A 23,883-nucleotide genomic window follows, 5' to 3' on the forward strand; every position below is an offset into this window, starting at 1 on the left:
GTCAAACATAAGATGGAATTGATAGAGCCATATAGCAAGATACACATCAGGGCCATGCATAGGGCTTTTAAAAAGTGAAGGTTTTGGCCAGACAGTGGCTTATGCCTATAATCCTAGCACTTTGGGAAGGCAAGGCAGGAGGATTGCTTGAGCCCAGGAGTTTGAGGTTACAGTGATCTATGATGATGCCACTGCACTCTAGCCCAGGCAACAGAGTAAAACCCTGTCTGGAACAAAAAAAAAAAAATAAAGTCTAAACCATAATCTTGGATATTCTAAGAACACCTGGGCTGAGGACTGAGGATCTACTTTTATAGAGAGCCCCTTAAGTAGTTCCTGTGTATATCCAGGGTGAGAATTACTGCCTTGGAGGATTTAAGGAAAACATACAACGATACAAAGGACACAGAAGCAGTCAGTTTTAATTTTTTAGCCATGTTTATAAAAGAATTATTTTAGTACATGGTTAACACCCAAGCCCTTTCCCATTATATCCAGGTGTGCTATAAGTTCCTTTAGCTCTGTTACCAAGTTTTCATTGTTTCCTTAGGGAGCCAACCAGGCTACATTAACTTTTTAGTTTGTCTAATGTCCTGAAGTTATCTTGTCCTAGAAATGATGTCAGTTCTTACTATTTGAAAATTACTTGGCTGAACTAAAAGTAAAGAAGCTAAGCCTCTGCTACTGTTCCTAGACTGCTAGGTACAGCTGTGGAGTCCTGGCACACTGCCTATACCCTAAAAATTAAAATATGGCAACAATGAAAACCAAGCCTCAAGAACCTAGAGCAGCTCTCTACTTGCCACCATGGACTCTACTGGTCAGCATAGGGAAAGCAGATATTGCACTCTAGTTTATAGCTACTTTGTTCCTATATCACTGAGCAGAGGGTCAAGAGCCCTCTTGACAGCTTCAGCTGCCCCTGTTCTTTTCCTCAAATTCCAGGATGAGACCTTTAATGTGGGACAATTTCTGATGCAGGTACTCACAGCGACGTTTTTCTTCCCTGTAACCTGGGTACCGCTGCAGAGAAAAAGCATCCACGTCAAAAAGTAAAAATCTTCATTTCTACCTTTATGCTTCCATTCCCAAACCTTGTCTTACCTTCCTGAACTTTTTATATTCCTGGACTATCTTATCTTCCAGCACCTGAAACAGAAAATACTAGCACTGAGTTCAACATTAAAAAATGAGAGGGAAGTAACATCCCTTCTCATTCTACCAAATGATACAGACTAATTTTTCTCTCAAAACAAGTTTGCTTGTCACTTTGCTTAGTCACTGAACAAACACAGGCTTATGAGTAGTTAGCAGGGGGTTAATGGCCAGTAGAGCTGGAAAGCCAGCCTGGGTCCAGTCCTTACCTTATGTTCTGGAGTTCCTCGCTGAACTCTCTTGATCTCTGCTCCCAGCTCTATGAACCTTTGGCTTGCAGCCCCAACACGGGCATGCAGGATCCGGTATTCAGCATAATCTGTCTCAAAGTCCTGCTCATAAGCATGTTGTTGTTCTGCACTGTGGATGGCCCTGTATTGCCTGCCAGGAGAAGAGAGTTGTCACCTTTAATTTCATTGCCACCAAAAGCTCCCAGCTTCTAGGAAGTTTATATACACATAAGGCTTGATGAAATTGGAAATGGCAGGGAACTCACAGGAGGTAATCTGGTACCTCTTCTGGGCTTGGATATTCAGAGTCTGGGAAGGAAGCAAGAAAACACAAAAGTGATGATAGGTATTTTTTTCATTGGCATTTTAACCCTCCTCTCCATTAACTCACCTGCTTGAACTGAGGTACTGTGCTCCAGGCCAGGATCCATGTCTTTATCCTTATCTTCTTCCTCCCAATCTTCTCCCTCTTGTAAATCCTGATTGGGTAGCCCTTGTAGGGGACTTGGAGCTAGAGGCAGAGCTCTGAACCTCTTTTCCTCTAGTTCTATAGTGGCTACAGGAGCTGGACGTTTCTGTTTGAGGAAAATATTCATGTGACATAAACAGTCAGCCAGGAGCTTCCTATTCTGTCCTTCTCTTAAAAATTCCTCCCATATAACAAGCTCCCTAGCTTTGCAAAGTGGCAGTATCATAGCCAATGAGGTTTCTTATCCAAGGTACAATTATTGCTAATTGAAACAAGCTTCCCAATTTTTATTTAATTTTATTTTTTTGAGACAAAATCTCACATTGTCACCCAGGCTGGAGTGCAGTGATGTGATCGTAGCTCACTGTAACTCCAAACTCCTGGGCTCAAGGGATCCTCCTGCCTCAGCCTCCCAAGTAGCTAGGACTACAGGCATGCATGCCTGGCTAATTTTTAAATTTTTTTGTAGAGATAGGGGTCTCACTATGTCTCACTCCGGGCTAGGTGCTCCCAGTTTTTAAATTTTAGCTTTACTAAACTGCTCTCTAAAAAGCCCTTGCCATTACAACTTACCTTGTCTAGACATTTCCGGCTGGTAGAGGAAGACAGTGCCTGATCAGGCTCTCTATTTGGAAGATGGGCCTGGTTCCTAGGATATTTTAAGGGAATGGCAGAGATGAAGACCAGGGTAGGAGGTGGGGCTAGATCATCTATTATAGTATTTAAGGGTGGAGATTAGAGAGGAAGACAATACCCAGGCTTCCCACGTTAGTCCCACCCTGTTCCAAGTACCTCACTTCCCACTGTGCCATGTACTCCCTTGAGGATCCTGGGAGTGACTGTCCTTGGTTGATTGCCAGTGGATCTGACACCTGGTGGGGAAAGTGGCAGGAAGCACTTGCCTCCCTGGGCTTAAGGCTTTACCCCACCTTATCAAAACTCCCTGCAGTTTCTGGCCTCACCTCTTCTACTGACATCTGTGACTGTGATATTGCATCTCCTTCAGAATAGTCTCTTGTGTTCTGCCAACTCTCAGGATGTCTGGCATCTTCAGTAAGGTTGTGTCCCTGAGCTGAAGATCGGGCTGGGATGGAATCCATGGCTGCCCAAACAGTGAGGCGCTCCCTGAGTGGGCCCAGGCAGTGCAGGCGGTTAGGCCCAGATCTGGAAAGGAGTGGTGGGAAAAAAACAGGAGGGTGAAGAATTTTTAAGCACCTCTCCGCATTCCCCTCCCCCACTTTCCACAAACCCTTTCATACCTGCTACCTGTTCCATCTTACCTGCCTAAACGTTGGCACACAAGATCCAAGCTACCACCAGCGCCTTCCTGGCCACACTGAGACACTATGAAGGAGAAGAGGCAGGACGAGCCAGGGCCTGGGAGCCTCAGATACTGGAGGTGGAAGGGGGGCGGTGAGCCCCGTGAAGTCAGCCCCTCCCCCTCCTGCCAACGCCGCCTCCCTAAGACGGAAGATGGATCCCATGGGGCTCGTTAGCACACCAGGTGCAGCTGGGCCTGAGTTCCCCAGGAGGCCGAAACGGCACAGTCCCCTCAACCGCAGTCTCCTGGGACCACACAACCCCAGCAGCCCTCCTGCCCGACTTGGGGTTCAGTTCTCGGAACTTCCTCAGACTGGGACCACTGGCAGCCTCCCGCCCTTACCACACCTTCCTGGACCCACGTTTGTGCTTCCTCACCCTCACCTCGCTCGCACAGCCTGGGCCTGCACTTACCCCTCGGTGGCCTTGGAAAGCGATCACTGGCTGTACCTGCGGGAAGAGCACAGACGCGAACTGAGCGCAGGTGAAGCGGAGTCCCCAGTATCCGGGGTAGGGCCCCGAGGGCACCTGCCTCGCGGGCTTCACCTGGAGAGGTGGGGAAGCCGGAGCCTGCGGATGCCCCCCTCTCCCCAGGTCCCTTCTCCGGGGTTGCCGGCTGAGGCCCATCGTCCCGAGTTACGGGCCTAGGTAGGAAGGGGGCCGGCCGCACCTGTTGCCGGGGACACTCTTGCAGAGCCCGCAGCGCCGCGTCGTTGAGTCTGAGCAGTAAGACGCTGGTCCCGGCAGCAGGAGAGAAGCAGAGTCGGAGCTTCCCGCTCAGAGGTTCCCGGACTCCCTCCATGGCGGTAAGTTCGAGCGCACGCAGAACGCGAGCCACAGGCGAGGGCCACCACCGCCACCTCCGCTGTGTAGGGCTCGGCTGGCACACCGGGGAGCCCGGGGCTACCCGCCCTCCGCCAGGAACCCGCCCCTCGCCCCACCCCCAGCCCGCGCCACCCCTGAGGTTTCCCAGCCGCGTGGGCGGCGCTTCGCCCTGCAGGGCCATCCGCGGGGACTTCGGCAGTTTCTTCTTGGATTGGCCCGAATCGCATCGGGCTTTCGGAAGGGCTATTCCAGTGCTGAGGAGAAAAGAGTCTGCGGCCAGCATCTGAGCTCCCATCCAGAATGCCCAGCCCTGTCTCAGTTTCCCCAGCTACCTCGAATTCAGAGTTGCCGTCTTTCAGTGAAAGTTGAACCTGCAACCCCTTGAGGGTTTCAGCCGCAGAGGAGCGGGAGAGAGGACCTGGTTGGTAGGCGGGCTCAGAAGTTCGCGCCTCCGAGGCCGTGAGCCCCAGAGACCCGAGGAACCGGAGGTTGGCAGCCCCGAAGGGGGACCCAACTCAGCCCTTTTGTTTTTCCCCAGCCGCGGAGTGGCAGCGGACCTGAAGCCAGTTCCTAACTGTGGCTGGAGAAGCTATCCGGCCCTGTGGTTCTGGTGGAGGCGGTGAGGCTTGGTGGTCGCAGGCCAGAGCGCCCCCCATGGTTGGGGGGGATGGGAGGCATGGGTGATGGTAAGAGAGTTGCAGGGCGGAGGAGAGCCGAAACTCAGCCCCAGTTCTCACCTACTGGCCTAAACACACGTGACGGTGGCAAGAAAGGGAGCTGGCTTCCTCCCTCAGGAAGGCCAGAAGGTGCCCTGAAGTTGCCAGGCACTCCGGAGGTCCAGATCCTGTGCAGTGAGACCTCAAGATCAACATCAGCCCAGCCCTTGTTGTCTACACTTGTTCCTATTTGATTATGTTTCCCAAGAGCCCGGATGCCCTCTTTCCTAACCAGGATCCCTCTGTTAATCCCTGGACCTGCATAATCCCAAGTAACCTTAATGCCAATAAAATTACCCATACATTTGTCAAAACTCATCAAACAGTGCACATAAAATGTGTATTGTATGTAAACTATACTTCAGCAAAGTTGATTTTAAAAACCAGTGAAATAAACCTCCAACTCCAATGACAAAAACATTTACCTGTCCATCAGGGCTTTTTGTTTCTCTGGATGACAGTTTGCTAATTTGATGAACAGTTGTGTTAATGGGTAAAGCTGGTCTCCCGGGCTTCCTTTTCTTTTATTAGTAAGATAACATGTGTGGCCTTTTGTAGGATTTTCCTAGATTTAAATTCAAAGGAGAGACTAGAATGGTGAAAATTTCAGGGGAGGGGGTGTGTGAAATACTGTAAGAACAGGCAACTGGGGAAGATATTTGGAAAAGGGAGAAGGGAGCTACAGATCTAACATTTGTTGGGTGTCCATTGTGTGTCAGGACCTTTGCCTCTTATGTAATCCCTACAATAGCTTTTTGGAGTGGGTATTATTATTACATTTCTCATTCCTTCATTAAACAAATATTTGTTGAGTACTTACTCTGAACTAGGCACTGTACTAGACACTGGGAATAATCAGTGAGCAGATTCTTGCTTTGGGAGAGCTTACATTCTAGAAAGGAAGGAGATACTATAAACAAACAGGAGAAATAAACATAAGAAATATCATAGTATATATTAGAAGGTGATAAGTGCTACAGATAAAAAAAAAAAAAAAATGAAGCCCGGCACGGTGGCTCATGCCTGTAATCCTAGAACTTGGGAGGCCGAGGCGGGCAGATCGTTTGAGTTCAGGAGTTCGAGACCAGCCTGAACAAGAGCGAGATCCCGTCTCTACTAAAAAAACAGAAATTAGCTGAACAACTAAAAATATATGGAAAAAATTAGCTGGGCATGGTGGCGCATGCCTGTAGTCCCAGCTACTCGGGAGGCTGAGGCAGGAGGATTGCTTGAGCCCAGGAGTTTGAGGTTGCTGTGAGCTAGGCTGATGCCACAGCATTCTAGCCCAGGCAACAGAGTGAGACTGTGTCTCAAAAAAAAAAAAGAAAAAGAAAAAAAGAAAAGAAAAGAAAAGAAAAAATGAGCAAGGTAAGAGGATTTGGGAGTAGAGGAGGAGAGGGTGACGGTATACTAAATAAGGTGGTCAGATAAGGCCATCTGAAGAAGATGAAGTTTGAGCAATTCCCTAAAGGAGGCAAGGAGATTGGCTAAGCTGTATGGTTGGAGGAAATGCTTTCCAGGCAGAGAGGACAGTCAGAGTGTGCCTGGGGTGTTTGGAGAAAAGATGAGGCTAGTGTAACTGGAGCAAGGTGAGTGAAGGGGAGAAGACTGAGAGATAAAGGCAGGAACAGAAAGAGCTGGGACAGACCAGATCATGGAGGGCCTTATCAGTCACTGTAAGGACCTTAGCTTTTACTTTGACTGAAATGGGAAGTCACTGAAGGGTTTTGAGCAGAGGAGTAGGAGTAACACGAAGTCACTTCTATTTTAAAAGAGTCACTCTGGTTACTATGTTGAGAATAGAGTATAGTGGGACAAGATAAAAGCAGTATGACCTGTTTAGAGGCTATTTCGGCTACCCAAGCTGAAGATGGTAGCCTCTTATACCAGGTAGGAGAGGTATAGAGGGTTCTGGATATATATTGGTAGAGCCAACAGGATTTCCTGATGGATTGAATGTGATGTGTGTGAGAGAGATGACATCAAGGATGACTCCAAGATTTTTGGCCAGAACAACTAGAGAGATATAATTGCCATCAACTGAGATAAGGAAGACTTGGAGTGTAGCAGGGTTAATTCTGAACAAGTTGGGTTGTCCATTAGAATCCTCATGGAGGTGTGGAGTAGGCAGTTGTAAATACAGGTTTGGAGTTGGTGAAAGCCATCTGGGTTAGAGCTGTAAACTTGGTAGTATCAAACATGTGGATGGTATTAAAAGCTATGAGACTGGATGAGATCACCAAGGAAGAAGAGAGGAGCCCCAGCAGGGGTGGAGAACCTGCAGTTTTAAGGCCACATGTGGTCTTCTAGGTCCTTAAGTGTGGCCTTTTGATGGGAATCCAAATTTTACAGAACAAATCCTTTTTATTAAAAGTGGTTCGGCAGAGAAAGATGAAGCTTTTCTTGCCTCCTTTGGTGCTTAAAAAAGAACAATCTTGCAATCAGAAGGCTACAGGATCCCCACTCCTGCAGGGGGCACTCCAATCTCTAGAAACAGGTCAAGGGGGAAGAAAAGCAGCCAACTGAGAGAAAATGACCAGTGAGGAAGGAGGAAAACCAAGAGAGTGTGATGCCCTGAAAGCCAAGTAAAGAAAATGTTTCAAGGAGAACAGTGTCATCAACTGTGTCAAATGCTACCTATAAGTCAAGTAATAGGAAGATTAAGAATTGACCACTGTGATGAAAGTGTTTTAAAATTGACAGTAGTGATACTTGTACCTATCTATGAATATACTAAAAATCATTAAATTGTACTCTACATTTCAAATGAGTGAATTGTATGGTATGTGAATTATATCTCAATAAATCTCTTGTTAAAAAAAAAAAGAATTGACCACTGAATTTAGCAATGGGGGTTCACAGGTGACCTTAATAAGAACAGTTTTGGTGAAACTGTGGGGATCAAAGGCTGATTGGAATCGGTGTAAAGAGCATGGTAAAAAGGAATACACCAAGCATATAAGAAACCTGAGTTTTGCCAAATATGGGGGCAAAGAAATAAGAGTTAATTGGTGGGGGGAATAGCATCAAGAAAAGGTTTTAAGATGGGAGAAACAGTGTGTTTGTATGTAGATGGAAATAATTTTGAGAACATCCCCAACACTTTGATGATGTGGGAGAGAGGGGAGGATAACTGGAGTGGTGTCCTTGAGTAGATTAGAGAGGATGGATCCACTCAGAATTATCTTTAGATAGGAGCATGGACAGTTCATCTATTGTAGCAGTCCACAGGCAGAGAAAGTTTATGCAGGTGCAGAGGTAAGTAGATGTGGCGGGAATCTGTGGAAATTCTTTGCTAATTGCTTCCATCTTCTCAGTAAAGTAGGAAGCAACTGAGAGAGAGGATGTGGAAAAAGTAATGGGGGTTAAGGTGTGAAAATGGTGTGAAATAATTGCCTGAACGTGTGAAGAGAGTAAGTTAGGAATGTGTCAAACACTAAGGACTGATGAGAAAACTGAGGCTTAGAGAAGCTAAATAGCTTACCCTCTGTCACAAAGCAGAGGTTCTAAACCTGGGCCTGCAGATCACAGAATTCAGGGAGTCTATAAACTTGCAAGGGGGAAAAATACATCTTTATTTTCATTAACCTCTAATAGAAATTTAGCATCTCGCTGAGCATGGTGGCTCGAGCCTGTAATCCCAGTGACTCTGAAGGCTGAGGTGGAAGGATTACTTGAGCCCAGGAATTCGAGGCTGTAGTGTGCTAAGATCCTGGCACTGCACTCTAGCCTGGGTGACAGAGCAGGACCTTGTCTCTAAAGAAATAAAAATTAAAAAAAAAAACAAAACTTACTGTCTTAAGCATTTTTAAGTGTATAGTTCAGTAGTGTTAAGTACATTCATGTTGTTGTGCAACTAATCTCCAGAACTCTTTTCATCTTGCAAAACTGAAATTCTGTACCCATTAAACAAGTCTCCATTTCCTCCTCCTTCCAGCTCCTGGCAACCATCCTTCTGTTTTCTGTTTTTATGAATTTGACCAGTCTAGTTACCTCATACAGTAGTCCACTCTTATCCAAGGTGGATATGTTCCCAGCTCCCCAGTGGATGCTGAAACTACAGGAAGTTCTGAACCCAGTTGCTGTCAGTCAGAACACGTTTCTGTTCATGTCATCCACCCACAAATTTAATGCCTTTTCCATGTTAACCAAACACTTATCATACATTGGGGCTATAACTCTTGCAGTTTGAGGTGAGACAGCAAAACTAACATGAATTTCTTTTTCTTTTTTCACAATTTCACAGATAGGAGATTCGTTCTTATTGTAGATCTTAGCAACCTCCGCAGATGATTTTTTTTCTTTCTTTAAGTTGAGAACTTCCATCTTTTCACTTAAAGGAAGCAATTTAAGCTTCTTTTTGGCAAATCCAAATTGCCAGCATCACTACTCTTGAGTTTTGGGGCCATTATTAAGTAAGATAAGGTTTACTTGAACACAAGCACTGTGATTCTGCAGACAATCTGATAAACTATATGGCTACTAAGTGACAAACAGGTGGGTAGCATAGACAGCAGAAAGTGTGGATGCGCTGGAAAAGGGGAGGATTCCCATCCTGGGCAGGGTGGAGTGAGAGAACACAAGATTTTGTCATGATACTCAGAACAGCTCGCAATATAAAACTTAGGAATTGTTTATTTCTGGAATTTTCCATTTAATATTTTTGGACTGCTGTTAAACATGGGTAACTGAAACCGTGGAAAGTGAAACTGCAAATAAGGGGGGCTACTGAATAGTGGATTCATACAGTATTTGCCTTCTGTGACTGGCTTATTTCATTTAGCATAATGTCCTCAAGGTTCATCTATGTTATACAATGTGTCAGAACATCCTTCCTTTTTAAAGCTGAATAATATTCCATAGTATGTATATGCCACATTTTGTCTATCCATTCATTTGTCAATGGATACTTGAGTTGCTTCCACCTTTTGGCTATTGTGAGTAATGCTATGAACATGGGTATACAAATATCATGTATTTTTTAAATGTATTTAAAACACTATTCTGAGAAGGGGTCCATAGGCTTCGCCGCTAGACTTCCAAAGCAGTCCATGGCCCATAAGAACCCAGTGCATGGTCTGGCCAGGATTGGAACTCAGGCCATTTGGCTCCCTTTCCACATTCATGAGGTCATGCTGCATCAGCAGCTGGTACTCAGCCACAGCAGGGCAGGTTCTGCATTATAGCATACAGGGGAGGAGGAAGAAGACATCATCCAGATGCGCATGTGGCCCTGTTCCCTTAGAGTTATACTTTTGGTCTTCCTACCCTTTTCCCTTCCTCCTGGGGTTCCTGTCCATTGGACCTGGCAATGTTTCTTTCCTCACCAGTGTCTGTTGGGCCTATGGCCCTGTGGCCACTGCAGGTGTCACTCTGCACTGACAGTGCTCACTTTACTAGGAGCTCCATATTCCCCCAGGGACTTGGGGCTGTGGTATAGAGAGTACACTTTAATAGATGGCCCCAGCACAAGAACCTGAAGCCCTGTCTTGAGGTCTAGCAGGAGTAGGGTAATGCATATTTTTCAACGGGGTAGCAGGGGATAGCCTAGACCTTGCTTTGTACTAGCTCCTTGCCTCTGAACTTCTGCCCAAAGGGCTGAGGGAGAATAATATGGACAGATAAAGGCTGTTATAGACAAAATGGTTGGAAGGATCATGCAGCAGCTGAAGGTCTTGATAAGCAGGCAGTGGGCTGAAAAGGGTGAGAAGCAGAGAAGAGAGTGAGAATGGGAAGGGTTGGAGACTGTCAGGGAAACTTGCCCTATCTTCCTGGTGTCTCCCAAAGGAGAGGAAAGGAGATAGAACTTATGAATGTCTGAATAATTTAAATGCAGTTCATCTGAACCAAGAGAGAAGCAGAGATATCTGGGAGGAAGTGCTGCTCTGAGACCCCAGCTGTGCTCATGATATGTGCACGGAGGTAGGTAGGGTAGGGTGGAGGTGCCTGGTTGAGGGAGGGAGATATTCAGAAGCACCAGTGGTCAGCAATGAGATGTTATCACACAGCCCAAGATGAAGGGGGAAAGTGCCTTAGCTCCTCTCCTTGGGCATTTCCTGGTTCATATTTGGTACCTCTTCAAGAATGGAGACTTCAGCCAACCCTGAGTCTTCTAGAACTTAGAACTGGCTTCCAATGCAAAGTCACCTGCTTTGTGGGGATAATCCTAGCCATATTCTTTCTGGATTCTTCCCCTATCTGGGGCATCCTTGACTCTGGATCTGCTCCTGGAGGCTCTTCTCTTTCTTTTTATCAGTCCAGACTTTCTTCTCTCAGTCCAGACTTATGGATCATTGGGAGTGGGGGATGAAGTATAGGTGGATGCTTCTAACAGCTAGTGACACATACATGAAAAGTTTCTAAGAGATTAGTACCTAAACCCTTTCTCTATTCTCTCCTCCTATGCTATTTCATTCATTACCATGGCTGGGTTTTTAATGTGTTATTTATTTGTTTTTATGGAAGTTATACATGTACATGATATAAATTCTATACAAGACTTATAATGAAAAATAGCAACCCTTGGCTGGGCGCGGTGGCTCACGCCTGTAATCCTAGCACTCTGGGAGGCCGAGGCGGGTGGATCGCTCGAGGTCAGGAGTTCGAGACCAGCCTGAGCGAGACCCTGTCTCTACTAAAAAAATAGAAAGAAATTATCTGGCCATCTAAAAATATATATAGAAAAAATTAGCCGGGCATGGTGGCGCATGCCTGTAGTCCCAGCTACTCGGGAGGCTGAAGCAGTAGGATCACTTAAGCCCAGGGGTTTGAGGTTGCTGTGAGCTAGGCTGATGCCACTCTGTCTCAAAAAAAAAAAAAAAAAAAAGAAAAGAAAAGAAAAATAGCAACCCTTATTTATCCCACTCCACTTCTCACTGCTTAAAGAAGATTACAACTTTTTTAGCTGTTGCTGTTTCTTCTTGCTTTTTCTTGTTTTCTTCTCTCTCTCTCTCTCTCTTTTTTTTTTTTTTTTTTTTTTGAGACAGGGTCTCGCTCTATCACCCAGGCTGGAGTACAGTGGTGCAATCATAGCTCGCTGCAGCCTTGGACTCCTGGGCTCAAGTGATCCTCCTGACTCAGCCTCCCAAGTAGCTGGGACTACAGGTGCGTGCCATCGCGCCCAGCTATTTATTGCTTTTTCTAAATATCATGCCATTTCTGGATTTTTCAGTTTCAGAGATTAGCTACTGACTTCTATTTTAAAAATGAGAACTTAACTCTCTCAGGCATCCCATAAATTTGCATGTACTTTCTCTCTCTTCATCTTCCTAATGTAGTAATTTTTGTTAGATCAATATTGAGTGTTTAGGCTGGGCGAGGTGGCTCACGCCTGTAATCCTAGCACTCTGGGAGGCCGAGGTGGGCGGATGGTTTGATCTCAGGAGTTCGAGACCAGCCTGAGCAAGAGCGAGACCCTGTCTCTACTAAAAATAGAAAGAAATTATATGGACAGCTAAAAATATATATAGAACAAATGAGCCAGGCATGGTGGCGCATGCCTGTAGTCCCAGCTACTCGGGAGGCTGAGGCAGTAGGATCGCTTGAGCCCAGGAGTTTGAGGTTGCTGTGAGCAAGGCTGATGCCACGGCACTCACTCTAGCCCGGGCAACAAAGTGAGACTCTAACTCAAAAAAAAAAAATTGAGTGTTTACATTGTTATCAGTATGTAAATATTATTTACAAGCTGTGACACTTACTGTATTATGTTTACATTTACTTCTTGTATATCCCCCCTCAGAATTAATAATTATGTCTTTTATTTTATTTATTTATTTATTTTTTGAGACAGAGTCTCACTGTCACCCATGCTAGAGTGCCATAGCATTAGCCTAGCTCACAGCAATGTCAGACTCCTGCGCTCAAGCGATTCTCCTGCCTCAGCCTCCTGAGTAGCTGGGACTATAGTCACAAGCCACCACGCCTGGCTAATTTTTTCTATTTTTTGTAGAGACAGGGGTCTCTCTCTTGTTCAGACTGGTCTCGAACTCCTGAGCTCAAGCAATCCTCCCACCTCGGTGTTCCAGAGTCCTAGGATTACAGGCGTGAGCCACTGTGCCCGGTCTACTCTCTCATTTTGGTATAAAGTCTCAAAGGACTTACCTTCCATGCTCCCTTTTCAGAAAGCTACTGGTTAAGTCCCTTGAGACTTTTTTTTTTTTTTTTTTTGAGACAGAGTATCGCTTTGTTCCCCGGGCTAGAGTGAGTGCGGTGGCGTCAGCCTAGCTCACAGCAACCTCAAACTCCTAGACTGAAGTGATCCTCCTGCCTCAGCCTCCTGAGTAGCTGGGACTACAGGCACAAGCCACCATGCCCGGCTAATTTTTTTCTATTTTTAGTAGAGATGGAGTCTCACTCTTGCTCAGGCTGGTCTGGAACTCCTGACCTGGAGCAATCCCCCCCCAGCCTGGCCTTCCAGAGTGCTAGGATTACAGGCATGAGCCACCGTGCCCGGCCATATTTTTATTCTTTGCTCATACTTAACTGGTGGTAGCTTAGCTGGATGAAAAAGTCTAGGTTAATTATTTTTCTTCAGGTATTTGCTGACATTGTCTTCTGGCTTCCAGTGTTGCTGCTGACAAGTCTGAAGTGATTCTGATTCTTCATTCTTTGTATGTGATTTTTTTTTTTAAACAGGGAGTCACTGAGATTTTATTTGATTTAGCTACTAAAAAATATTTTTTAAAAACATGGTCTCTCTATGGTGTGCAGGCTGGAGTGCATTGGCTACTCACAGGCTTGATCAGAGCCCATTGTACTCTTGTGCTCCTGGGTTCAAGTGATCCTCCTGTCTCAGCCTATAGAGTAGCTGGGACTACAGGCACATGTCACCACGCCTGGCTATGTTTGCATCTATTTTGTATCTTGGAAGGCTTTAGGGTCTTCTCTGACTCCAGTTTGGCTGTGTGGTGATGTAGATCTTTTCTCATTCCTTGTGCTGGGCACTCAGTGGGCTTCCTCCATTTTTGTCTTACTTTCTTCTCATTCTGAAACTCATATAATTCAAATGTTAGCCCTTCTTAATTGATTCTCTAATTTTCTTATTTTCCTTTCCTATTATTTATCATTTCCTTTTTGTTTATTTTCTGGAGTATTTCTTCAATTTTGTCTTCCAACCCTTCCATTGATTTGTTATTTCACCTACTATATTTTTAATATCCAAGAACTCATTTTCTGAACATTTCTTTTTTACAACCCTCCTGTTATTGTTTAATATCCTCTTCATCTCCTCATCTCTAAGGCTACTAATTAAACCTTCCCCCGATTTTCTTCTGTTCCTGAAATTAATTGTTTCTGTATCCTCTGAGACCTTCTTTTCTGTTTCTGTTTTGTTTGGGTCTATTTTTATGTTAAGTGTTTTCTCCAATACTTGGTGATCCTTGGCCCTACACTCATCTCTACAAGTAAGACAATAAAAAGTTGGTTGGAAGCTTGGTATGAAGGGAGAGGGTTGGTTTCACTTTAAGATAATATGACTGGACCATTTCATTTCATGAGCCCTAAATTCATCTAATTATCCAACTTTTTCCTACCGCAGGGCCTTGGTACATGCTGTTCCTCTTGTCTGTGTTTGATTAAAATGTATTTGGCTGAAGTAACAGAAAACCTTATTCAAGACATCTTAAACAAAAAATATGGTGGTCCCCATAGAAGGAAGCTCAGAGTAGAATAAATGTAAAAGTTAATGAATCCAGGCCCTATACTGTGGCTCATGCCTGGATCTTAGCACTCTGAGAGGCTGAGGTGGAAGGATAGCTTGAGGTCTGGAGTTTGAGACCAGCCTGAGCAAGAATGAGACCCCTGTCTTTACTAAGTCCCAGCTACTTGGGAGGCTGAGGCAGGAGGATCGCTTGAGCCCAGGAGTTTGAGGTTGCTGTGAGCTAGACTGACACCGTGGCACTCTAGCTCCACGGACAGAGCGAGACTATGTCTCCAAAAAAAAAAAAAAGAAGTTGATGAATCCAGTGGTCCAAGAGCATCGCCAAGGACCAAGATTCCTTCTGCCACTCATTTTGCTTCAACTTAAGGCTAGCTCCCTTCTAGGTCAAAGACTAGAGTGCCGTGAGCAATAGGGGCTATATGCTTCCTGTTCATGTCAGTGGGAGACAGCATTGTTGTTCCCTTAGCAATGGAACAAAAGTCCTTCCCTTTCATCTGATCAGGCCAATTTAGATCACATGCTCACTCCTGAGCCAATAACTCACCAGGTGAATACCAGGAAAGAATTGGCTTAGGTCTGGGTCCCTAAACCAGTTGATACTAAAAAGGATTAGTTTACTTTGATTGAATTAGCTATATAAGACCACCCTTAGAGTATAGAAGGAGGGGGAGAATGTCTTAAAACTGTACAGCTCTTCTATGATAAAGGAGGATGAATGTTAGGGATGTTAGGGATTCAACTGCACTGCTAGAACCCTCTTCTGCTTTTCCTATAATTGGCTCTAGGTCTCAGTTTAAATGTTACCCCAGAAGTGGTTCTCTCCCATTATTAATCCTTACATTTTGTTTCTCTTAACACTTAGCACAAGTTGTAATTATATATTGATTGGTTTGTTTACTTACTTATGTATTGTCAGTCTCTTCCACTAAAGTGTTAATTTCATGAGGTCAGAGACCGTGTCTGTTTTGTGTACCACTGCACACACAGTGACCAGAATAATGTCTGGGACATAATGGGTATACACTTAATATTTAATGAAGAAATTAATGAACCCAAGAATAAGTAAGATTTTCCTCTCTATGATCCCCTCATCCAATCTCTCACTGAATCTCCAAAACATATTTTGAAGCTGCACACTTTTGCCATTTCTGCTGCCACCATCTCAGTTCAAGTGGCTATCTTGTTTTCTTTGATGTAATGGACATCTTTTGCTTTATCTGTCTAGCATCTTCCTTGTTTTGGGATGCACTTCTTTCTTTGATAAACCTGTTCCTCTCCCATACTAATCACATGATTCTGTTCTCATTATGTGCTGCCCCATACCTTCCTCCCCACCACAAGGGCAGGCACCTGATCCATCAGAACCCTGTCCTGGGATTTTTAAAAACTGAAAGTAAGGGAAAAGATTCAGCCCCTCTCTCGTGGACAAGCTGTGAGATGCGAGAGCAGGTACCACTGGCGACCATTTCCTGTCACGTCAAGGAATCTGGATCTGAGAAAATAAAGGGAAGATAAGAGACATGGAGACACTCCATGCTCACTGATTTCAGCTTTCCCTACAGTCAGCCACATCCCCGTCAGTCCCCTCGTTTAGTTGCATAAGCCAACAAATTCCTGTTTTTGTCCAAATCAGTCTGAACTGAATTTCAGTTATCTGTTACCAAATGAGGCCTAGCATCCCCAGTGCCTGTGATAGCTGCCTGTCTGATCTCCCCATCTCCATTCATCTGCTCTAATCCATCCTCTACCGACAAAGTGATCTTTTCAAAACTTCCTATTTATGAAGAGCAGAGGCCTGGTTAGACTCCCAGCTCCACCCCTTATTGTTTGAGTTTCCTTGGGAGAATTGCTAACCCTGCCTGTGCCAAGGCTTCTAAATTGATAGGAGGGGGATAATGACACCTCAAAAGGTCATTGTAAGGCTCAAATAAGAAACGTACGCTGAATGTACCTAATAAGCAACTTACCTAATGTTAGCGGGTTATTGTATTAGCAGTAGTAACTTGGATCTTGTCATTGCCCTACCCACCGCTCTGATCTAGTTTCACACTACCCTGCTCGTGAGGCATTAGTTACTTGCCTATACCTACCCATTAACCTTGTGGCTGTTGATGGGATGACCTGAGGGAACAGAGCCTGAGGGCCTTCAAACATTCCCTCCTAAAATGTTCTCCCTGCCCCTCCCTCCTTGGCCTGGTTAATTCTTCATCTTTTTGCCTCAGCTCAAATATTACTTCCTTCACCTACCTAATCAAAACAAAATCTACAGAGTCTGCAGGTATACTCCCTTCATAGAACCAGCAGTACTATTCAGTTACTTCATACCAGAACAGGTAGAATTGTTCACAGAGAGTCATCATTCAAATCACAATGACATCTGTTTTCATGGATCAGTGCTTATGCTGTGAAATATTTGACTATCATCCTTGCATTGGACCTGTTCTTTTCCCTTAAAGCAATTATCACAATCAATTTGCATATATGTATATTAGAGAGGGAGGAGAGGGAGAGAAAATGTCTGAGACAGCTTTTTCCTCTTTATACTATATGCTCCACAAGTACAAAGATACGTGTTTTGTTCATCACTGTACACCCAGTGCCTAATACAGTGCAATCATGTGTTGCTTAATGATGGCGATACATTGTGTGAAATACACTGTTAGGTAATTTTGTCATTCTATGAATATCATAGAGTACACTTACACAAACCTAGATGGTATAGCCTACTACACACCTAGGCTTTATGCTATGGCCTATTGTACAGCATGTTATTGTACTGAATACTGCAGGCAATTATAACACAATGGTAAGTATTTGTGTATCTAAACATATCCAGACAGAAAAGGTACAGCAAAAATATGGTATGAAAGATAAAAAATGGTACACCTGTATAGGGCAGATCCATTAAATCTTATGGGACCACCATTGTATATGCAGTCCATCATTGACCACAACATGTGTATGTGGTACAGGATTGTAGCTGCCACATAGTTGGTGCACAATGAATATTTATTGAAAGAATGAGTGAATCTCTAATGGCAACTCCTGGAAAAATTAGGCTGGAAATGTGGCAAACAGGCTGGGTTCTGACAGAATTGGAAATAGACTCTTGGGTGGGTTGATAAGAGGAGACTGGTTAAAGGACTATTCTACTATTTCATCCATCTGAACTGTTGGAGTTGATAAAGAAGTAGCGGGTACCAAAGAGAACTTGTTTCCTCATCCCACACTGTTTCACTCACCTCTCTAGTTGGCTCAGTTTTCCCCACTGGGCTAGTTCTGTGTGCTTTCTACATGCAAGTGTACCTGCCCATATGGCTTGGCACCACTGGGAACCTGGGGTTGGGAAGATAGCCCAAATTCTTATAAATTGTGGTCAGACTGTTGCTGGTGATACCTGTCGGTCTACAGATGATGTTCGCACCATTCAAGTCCAGTTTCCTCATCTTCTCACTTTATACCTGGGGTCCCTAAATCCTCTGCCTCACCTGTTTCTCTGCTTCGGAGCCTTGGGTCCCTCATTATCTCTAATTTATTCCTGAACTCTCAACTATGCGCTTGCTTGCTTATTTATTTCTTTATGCAAGACAGGGTCTCACTATGTATCACCCAGGCTGGTCTCAAACTGGCCTCAAGTGATCCTCCCGTCTCAGCCTTCCAAGTAGCAGGGAGTGCCACTGCACTGGCTATTTTTTTTATTATTATTTTTTGCACTGGCTATTTTTCTTTTTATTTTTTAGGAGAAAGCATCTTGCTATGTTGCCCAGGCTTGTGCTGAGCTTACTTTCTTTCTTTCTTTCTTTTTTTTTTTTTGGAGACAGAGTCTCACTCTGTTGCCCAGGCTAGAGTGCCGTGGTGTCAGCCTAGCTCACAGCAACCTCAAACTCCTGGGCTTAAGCAATCCTTCTGCCTCAGCCTCCCAAGTAGCTGGGACTACAGGCATGTGCCACCATGCCTGGCTAATTTTTTTTTCTATATGTTTTTAGTTGTTTGGCTAATTTCTTTCTATTTTTAGTAGAGACAGGGTCTTGCTCTGTTCAGGCTGGTCTCAAACTCCTGACCTTGAGCAATCCTCCTGCCATGGCCTCCCAGAGTGCTAGGATTACAGGCGTGAGCCACTGCTCGGCCTGTGCTGAGCTTAAATGAAGGTCTTTTCTTTTCTTTTTTTTTTTTTTGAGACAGAGTCTTGCTCTGTCAGCAGTCTAGCTCACAGCAACCTCAAACTCCTGGACTCAAGGGATCCTCCCGCCTCAGCCTCTCAGAGTACTAGGATTACCGGCATGAGCCACTGCACCTGGCTGGTGGAGGTGTTTTTCTTTCTCACCTCTGTCTGGGGTACATGCTACTCTCCCTAATGGCTCTTTCCTGTCACCTCAGTCCATCCCACACTGAGACCAACCTCCTTCTAAGCTTTAAGCTCCCTGCCTTCAAGGCCTGTATCCTACAGTTTTCCAGGGTCTCTCCTAATTCCTTCAGCTTAGCCTCCTATAGTTCAGAGATTTCAAACAGTTCAGTCTTTCCTTCTTCCTTCCCATAGTCCTTTAGGTCACTGAGAATCGGGACCCTGAATTGAGCATAGGTGTGGTGATGCCACTGCTTGGGCAGAATGGAGAAAAGAAAGACACCTCCGAGTTTTCATCTTAACGCCCCACTCTCATACCACAATGGGGAGACGGAAAGGATAGAGCCAGAAAGGACTGGTCTTTTCACTTTAAGTCTGAATCTTCCTCAGAGGTCTATAAAGGAGTAGATTAGGCTGTAGGTGGAAAGTTGCATTATTTATCTATTGTTATATAACAAAACAAAACTTAGCAGCTTAAAACAACAAATATTTATCTCACAATTTTTGTGGGTCAGGAATTCAGAAGAGGCTTATTGGGTCATTCTGGTACAGGGTCTTTCATGAGGTTACAGTCATCTAAGGACTTGACTGGGGCTGGAGGATCCACTTCCAAGATAACTCACGTGGCTATCAGCAAGAGGCTATAGTTCCCCCTTGGCTGTTGGCAAGAGACTTCAGATCTTCATCACGTGGGCCTCTCTCTCCTCATGACATGGCAGCTGGCTGTCCCAAGAGCCAGTGATCCAAGACAGAGAAGGCAAAGCAGAAGCCATGATGTCTTTTATGATTTAGCATTAGAAGTGACATACCATCACTTCTGCCATATTCTATTGGTCACACAGACAAACCCTGATTCAGTGTGGGAGAGGACTATACAACAGAGTGACTACCAGGAGGGAGGGATCATCAGGAGCTATCTTGAAGACTGGCTATCACAAAGGGGTAGAGGGATGTGGAAAAGGAAAAGGAAGTTTTAGGACTTGAAGAATGGTGATAGAGGAGACATTAACTGAATGCCTATTATGGGTCAAGCCCTTTTTATCAAGTTATCTTTTTTAATCCTTTCCACAACACTGTGATATTATTATATAATATATACACATATAAAATAGATATTATTTCCATTTTCCATATAAATAACTGAAGCATGGAGAAATTAAGTGTCCAAAATCAAATTCGATAAGTAGCAGAGTCAGGATTTGCACATTGTTATGTGTGTCAGCAATGCTGATCTATTACATTTCGTATGTACTAAAGGGTGGGATATGTGCCACTGGTGATATGAAAAATAATTTTAGGCCAGGTGCAGAGGCTCATGTCTGTAATCCTAGTACTTTGGAAGGCCAAGGCAGGAGTTTGAGACCAGCCTGAGCAACAGCAACCCTGTCTTTACAAAAAATAGAAAAATGAGCTGGACATGATAACACACACCTCTAGTCCCAGCTACTTGGGAGGCTGATACAGGAGGATTGCTGCAGCCCAGGAGTTTGAGGTTGCTGTGAGCTATGATGGTGCCACTGCACTCTAGCCCAGGCTACAGTGCAAGTCCCTGTCTCCAAAAAAAAAAAAAAAAAGTGATTTTTAGTTAGTATAGAAATACAGCATTAAATAACATTGAAAATGAAAAAAAATGCTTTTCAACCCTCTCATTATGTCAAGAGAAAGCTTCAGTTTGGAAGACTTATGCCTTATTACCTCTCTAACGTTTGTTAATTTCTCTTTTTAAGAGAGGTCAGTTCCCAGGCTCAGAACCTTTGAACAATAACATTATTTTGGTATAATTTAAAAATCTTTTTAATTTCCTTGTATTTGATTAATTAATTAATCAATCATCTTTTTAGCTCTGTCTCCCACGCTAGAGTGCAGTAGCCTAATCATAGCTCCCTGTAACCTCTGATTCCTGGGCTCAGGTGATCCTCTTGCCTCAGCCTCCTGAGTAGCTGGGACTACAGGTGCAAGCCACTACACTCAGCTAAGTAAAAAAAAAATTTTTTTTTTTGTAGAGGGGGGGCTCTTCTATATTGCCCAGGCTGGTCTTGAACTCCACTTTAGCACAACTCCTGCCTTGGCCTCCCCAAGTGTTGGGATTACACAGGCATGAGCTACCTCCCAGCTTTATTTCACAGCTACTTTCTGTGGGCAAGTGATATTGATTTTAAATTTACTATAGGAATATGAAGTTTGAGTTGTATCCTTTATTTAAGACTGGTACAAAATATTAACTAATAGACAGTAGTTCAAGTGATTCATGGGCATGGAAGAAATCGTGGGGACGGTCCTGACTGAGGTTTATTGCTTTCAATCAGCTCTGAGTTCAGGGAGTAGCCAGTTTCAAGTTCCAGCTGGTTCAGTTCTGCTATGAGCACTAGCTGGATAGAATCACAAGTTAAAATTTACAACCAATCTTTTCCCGTTATGTTTTCTAAGCATTTCTCCTTTATCCAGTGAATTCCTCAGGTCTGGTGGGGAGTCTTGTAGACAGATTAACGGGACTGGGAATGAGAATGAGTTTAGTTTCAGCTTCTGGTTATATTCAACTGTCTCTTACAAACTAGGCATGCCTGGTGGGGATACTACAATGGGGATATGTCCAAAGGGAAAAATGGACATAGTATGTGCATTCCCTAATCTCAGCTCCTGATCCAACTCCATAGTCTGTGATTTTTGGAGTCCTTCAACACTTCCAAGCTACTGCATCTTCACATTCAAAGTTTCCGTGGGGAAATGAGCAGGACCAGGTTTTTAGAACATACCGGATGTGGCTGCGATTTTCTATATTGGAGGGGCTTGGAAGGGAACAACAAGGTTGACAGGCGTTTCTGAAGCTGCGTTTGTACATTTTACGTGAGCTGCGAACACCTCGCGTCCAAATAAACAGCTGGGGGACGTCCTAAGTAACAGGGCCAAGTTTAATCGAAGAGTCCTGATAACACAGAACTGACCGAACCCCCGCCCTCCATTCCTCAGCGTGCCTTCAGGGAGAGTTTGTCAGCACCCCAAACTGTCCCCGCATGAGGTCACTCTGCCCGATCACGTGCCCAGGCCCGCGGGAATGCCACATCGCCAGCCGCACCCCTCCACCCCCACCCAGCCCACGTGATCCGTCCTAGTTTCTCCCGGCCTGGCCCAACGCCTCGCTCGGGAGGCCCCGCCCCACGCTGCGCGCTCCGCCTGCGAACCTCCGCCCGGGCTCTAGCAGGGCCTGCGGCGGCACGTGCTTCCTTCTGCCCAATGGGGGTCGGCGCCCGGGCGCGAAGGGGCGGGGAGGAAAGGGACGACTCCGCTGCGTTGAGAGAAGGGGGCGGGGCCTGCAACGTCGGACAGAACGAGGGAACGCAACGGAGGCAGGCCGGAGCCGCTGCCGTCGCCATGACCCGTGAGCACCTAGCCCCCTTCCTCTTGTCCTTTTCTTTCCCTTTATCCTGTGCCCCACTTGTGAATCGCCGGTCTTGACGTCCCCTTAGCTTCCCGAGCGAGGCCTTTCTCTGGGAGCGCTCTGTGGCCACCCTTACACTCTCAGCCCGGAAATCAAGCCCTTTGCCTACTGCCACTTCACGAGCCCCCCCATCCCTTCCCCGTAAGGCATAGGCCCTCCCCGACCTTCCGCGGTGTGGGAAGCCCTACGCCCCTGTGATAGGCCCAGAGCCCCTCCTTCACAATCCAGCCCATCCCCTACAGAGACCCAAACCGTCCACACACTTCCCACCACCTGTCTGGGCCCCCATGCCGCCCCAAAACTCAAAACATGCCTCCAGCTGGCTCTTCGGGACCATTTTCCCTCCACCTGCAATTTGACCTGGCCCGTGGCAGCTTCACTTCCCCACCCCCCCAAGCAGCCTGGTTCCCAGCTGGTGTCCGGGGTTGGGGAGAAGAAGGGTCGCTGGTGTGTGGCCAGAGCGGCCCCCAGGTCTCACCTTTTACCTTCTTTTCTTAGGCGGTAACCAGCGTGAGCTCGCCCGCCAGAAGAATATGAAAAAGCAGAGCGACTCGGTTAAGGGAAAACGCCGAGATGACGGGCTTTCTGCTGCCGCACGCAAGCAGAGGTAGCCCCAGGGAGGGGAAGGGATGGGGAGACCTGGGTTAGACCAAGGGTTGTAGTAGGAAAGAGAGCTACCTCAGGGCTTGAATCTGGATGAGTGTGAGGGGCAGAGTGCATTGCTACCTCTAGGGTTTTATTTCCTCCACACCCTCCAGATTGTTAGCTTACAGCAGTACAGGAAGGGACTGGGATGGGTGCCTGCCCTCAGTCTGATTTCTGAGTGCCCCTGGGTCTGACCTTAAGGGCAAGGGCAGGGAGCTTCATATTTCAAATTCAGTTGTGGTTATGACAGCCCAGTACTTTTGGCCCTCCTTGCTGTTCGGTTCTCCTCCCTTCTCCCAACCTTCTCACTAGTGTTGCTGGGTGTGGTACTACTCGGCACAGAATAGAGAGCCTTGGGCCTGTGTGGCCAGACTTCTGACCCCTTGGGCAACAGCCAGATGGAGACTGATTGCCTTTTGAGCCTCAGCTCTCTTCCTCTTGTTCTCCTAGGGTGGGAAAACAGCAGCCACATGCTGAACTTTGTCCCATCCATTTCCATCTTATCCTTTGTGCCCTTCATCCCCCTGCATCTTGTCCTTTTTGCCCTCTGGTACCTCCCAGTGCCCCATCATCTCTACCCCCAGGGACTCGGAGATCATGCAGCAGAAGCAGAAAAAGGCAAACGAGAAGAAGGAGGAACCCAAGTAGCTTTGTGGCTTCGTGTCCAACCCTCTTGCCTGTGTGCCTGGAGCCAGTCCCACCACGCTCGCGTTTCCTCCTGTAGTGCTCACAGGTCCCAGCACCGATGGCATTCCCTTTGCCCTGAGTCTGCAGCGGGTCCCTTTTGTGCTTCCTTCCCCTCAGGTAGCCTCTCTCCCCCTGGGCCACTCCTGGGGGTGAGGGGGTTACCCCTTCCCAGTGTTTTTTATTCCTGTGGGGCTCACCCCAAAGTATTAAAAGTAGCTTTGTAATTCCTTGAGCGCCTGGTCTGACTGGGGATTTGGGGGGATGGGGATGGAGGAATGACTGCCCTTTCCCACCAAAAGGGGAGAGCTCTTCAGACTCCTAAGAGATTGTGGATATGTAGACTTAGTAAGTTAATCATCACAGAATAAGCCTTTATTATACAATGACAACCAAACAAGTA

The 23,883-nt window shown here is 45.7% G+C and overlaps 2 protein-coding genes across 2 annotated transcripts; one reads left to right on the forward strand and one right to left on the reverse strand.

Annotated features, from left to right (window-relative positions):
• Window positions 1–440: 440 nt before the first annotated feature.
• On the reverse strand, window positions 441–4,145 carry ELL3 (elongation factor for RNA polymerase II 3). The gene is made up of 11 exons (XM_045540318.1): window positions 3,845–4,145; window positions 3,589–3,624; window positions 3,135–3,247; window positions 2,817–3,018; window positions 2,647–2,726; window positions 2,428–2,503; window positions 1,777–1,960; window positions 1,652–1,694; window positions 1,365–1,536; window positions 1,105–1,149; window positions 441–1,023 (listed from the first exon to the last, which is right to left on the reverse strand). Exons 1-11 carry the CDS (start codon window positions 3,974–3,976, stop codon window positions 913–915), a joined length of 1,194 nt encoding a protein of 397 aa, XP_045396274.1. The 5' UTR covers window positions 3,977–4,145; the 3' UTR covers window positions 441–912.
• Window positions 4,146–21,904: 17,759 nt separating this feature from the next.
• On the forward strand, window positions 21,905–23,715 carry SERF2 (small EDRK-rich factor 2). Its single transcript, XM_045540396.1, has 3 exons — window positions 21,905–22,091; window positions 22,650–22,758; window positions 23,381–23,715. Exons 1-3 carry the CDS (start codon window positions 21,947–21,949, stop codon window positions 23,442–23,444), a joined length of 318 nt encoding a protein of 105 aa, XP_045396352.1. The 5' UTR covers window positions 21,905–21,946; the 3' UTR covers window positions 23,445–23,715.
• Window positions 23,716–23,883: the final 168 nt, after the last annotated feature.

Source organism: Lemur catta, chromosome 1, assembly GCF_020740605.2.
Source record: "Lemur catta isolate mLemCat1 chromosome 1, mLemCat1.pri, whole genome shotgun sequence".
NCBI lineage: Eukaryota > Metazoa > Chordata > Mammalia > Primates > Lemuridae > Lemur > Lemur catta.

Excerpts from the sequence above, each read along its gene's own strand:
- ELL3 (XM_045540318.1), bottom strand. The coding sequence starts at position 3,976 with ATGGAGGGAGTCCGGGAACCTCTGAGCGGGAAGCTCCGACTCTGCTTC. Across the intron at positions 1,961-2,427 it reads GCCGGAAATGTCTAGACAAG|AAACGTCCAGCTCCTGTAGC; the intron begins GTAAGTTGTAAT and ends TTCCTCAAACAG. Across the intron at positions 1,150-1,364 it reads GAGGAACTCCAGAACATAAG|GTGCTGGAAGATAAGATAGT; the intron begins GTAAGGACTGGA and ends TTTCTGTTTCAG.
- SERF2 (XM_045540396.1), top strand. The coding sequence starts at position 21,947 with ATGGGGGTCGGCGCCCGGGCGCGAAGGGGCGGGGAGGAAAGGGACGAC. Across the intron at positions 22,092-22,649 it reads CGCTGCCGTCGCCATGACCC|GCGGTAACCAGCGTGAGCTC; the intron begins GTGAGCACCTAG and ends TTCTTTTCTTAG. Across the intron at positions 22,759-23,380 it reads GCTGCCGCACGCAAGCAGAG|GGACTCGGAGATCATGCAGC; the intron begins GTAGCCCCAGGG and ends CTCTACCCCCAG.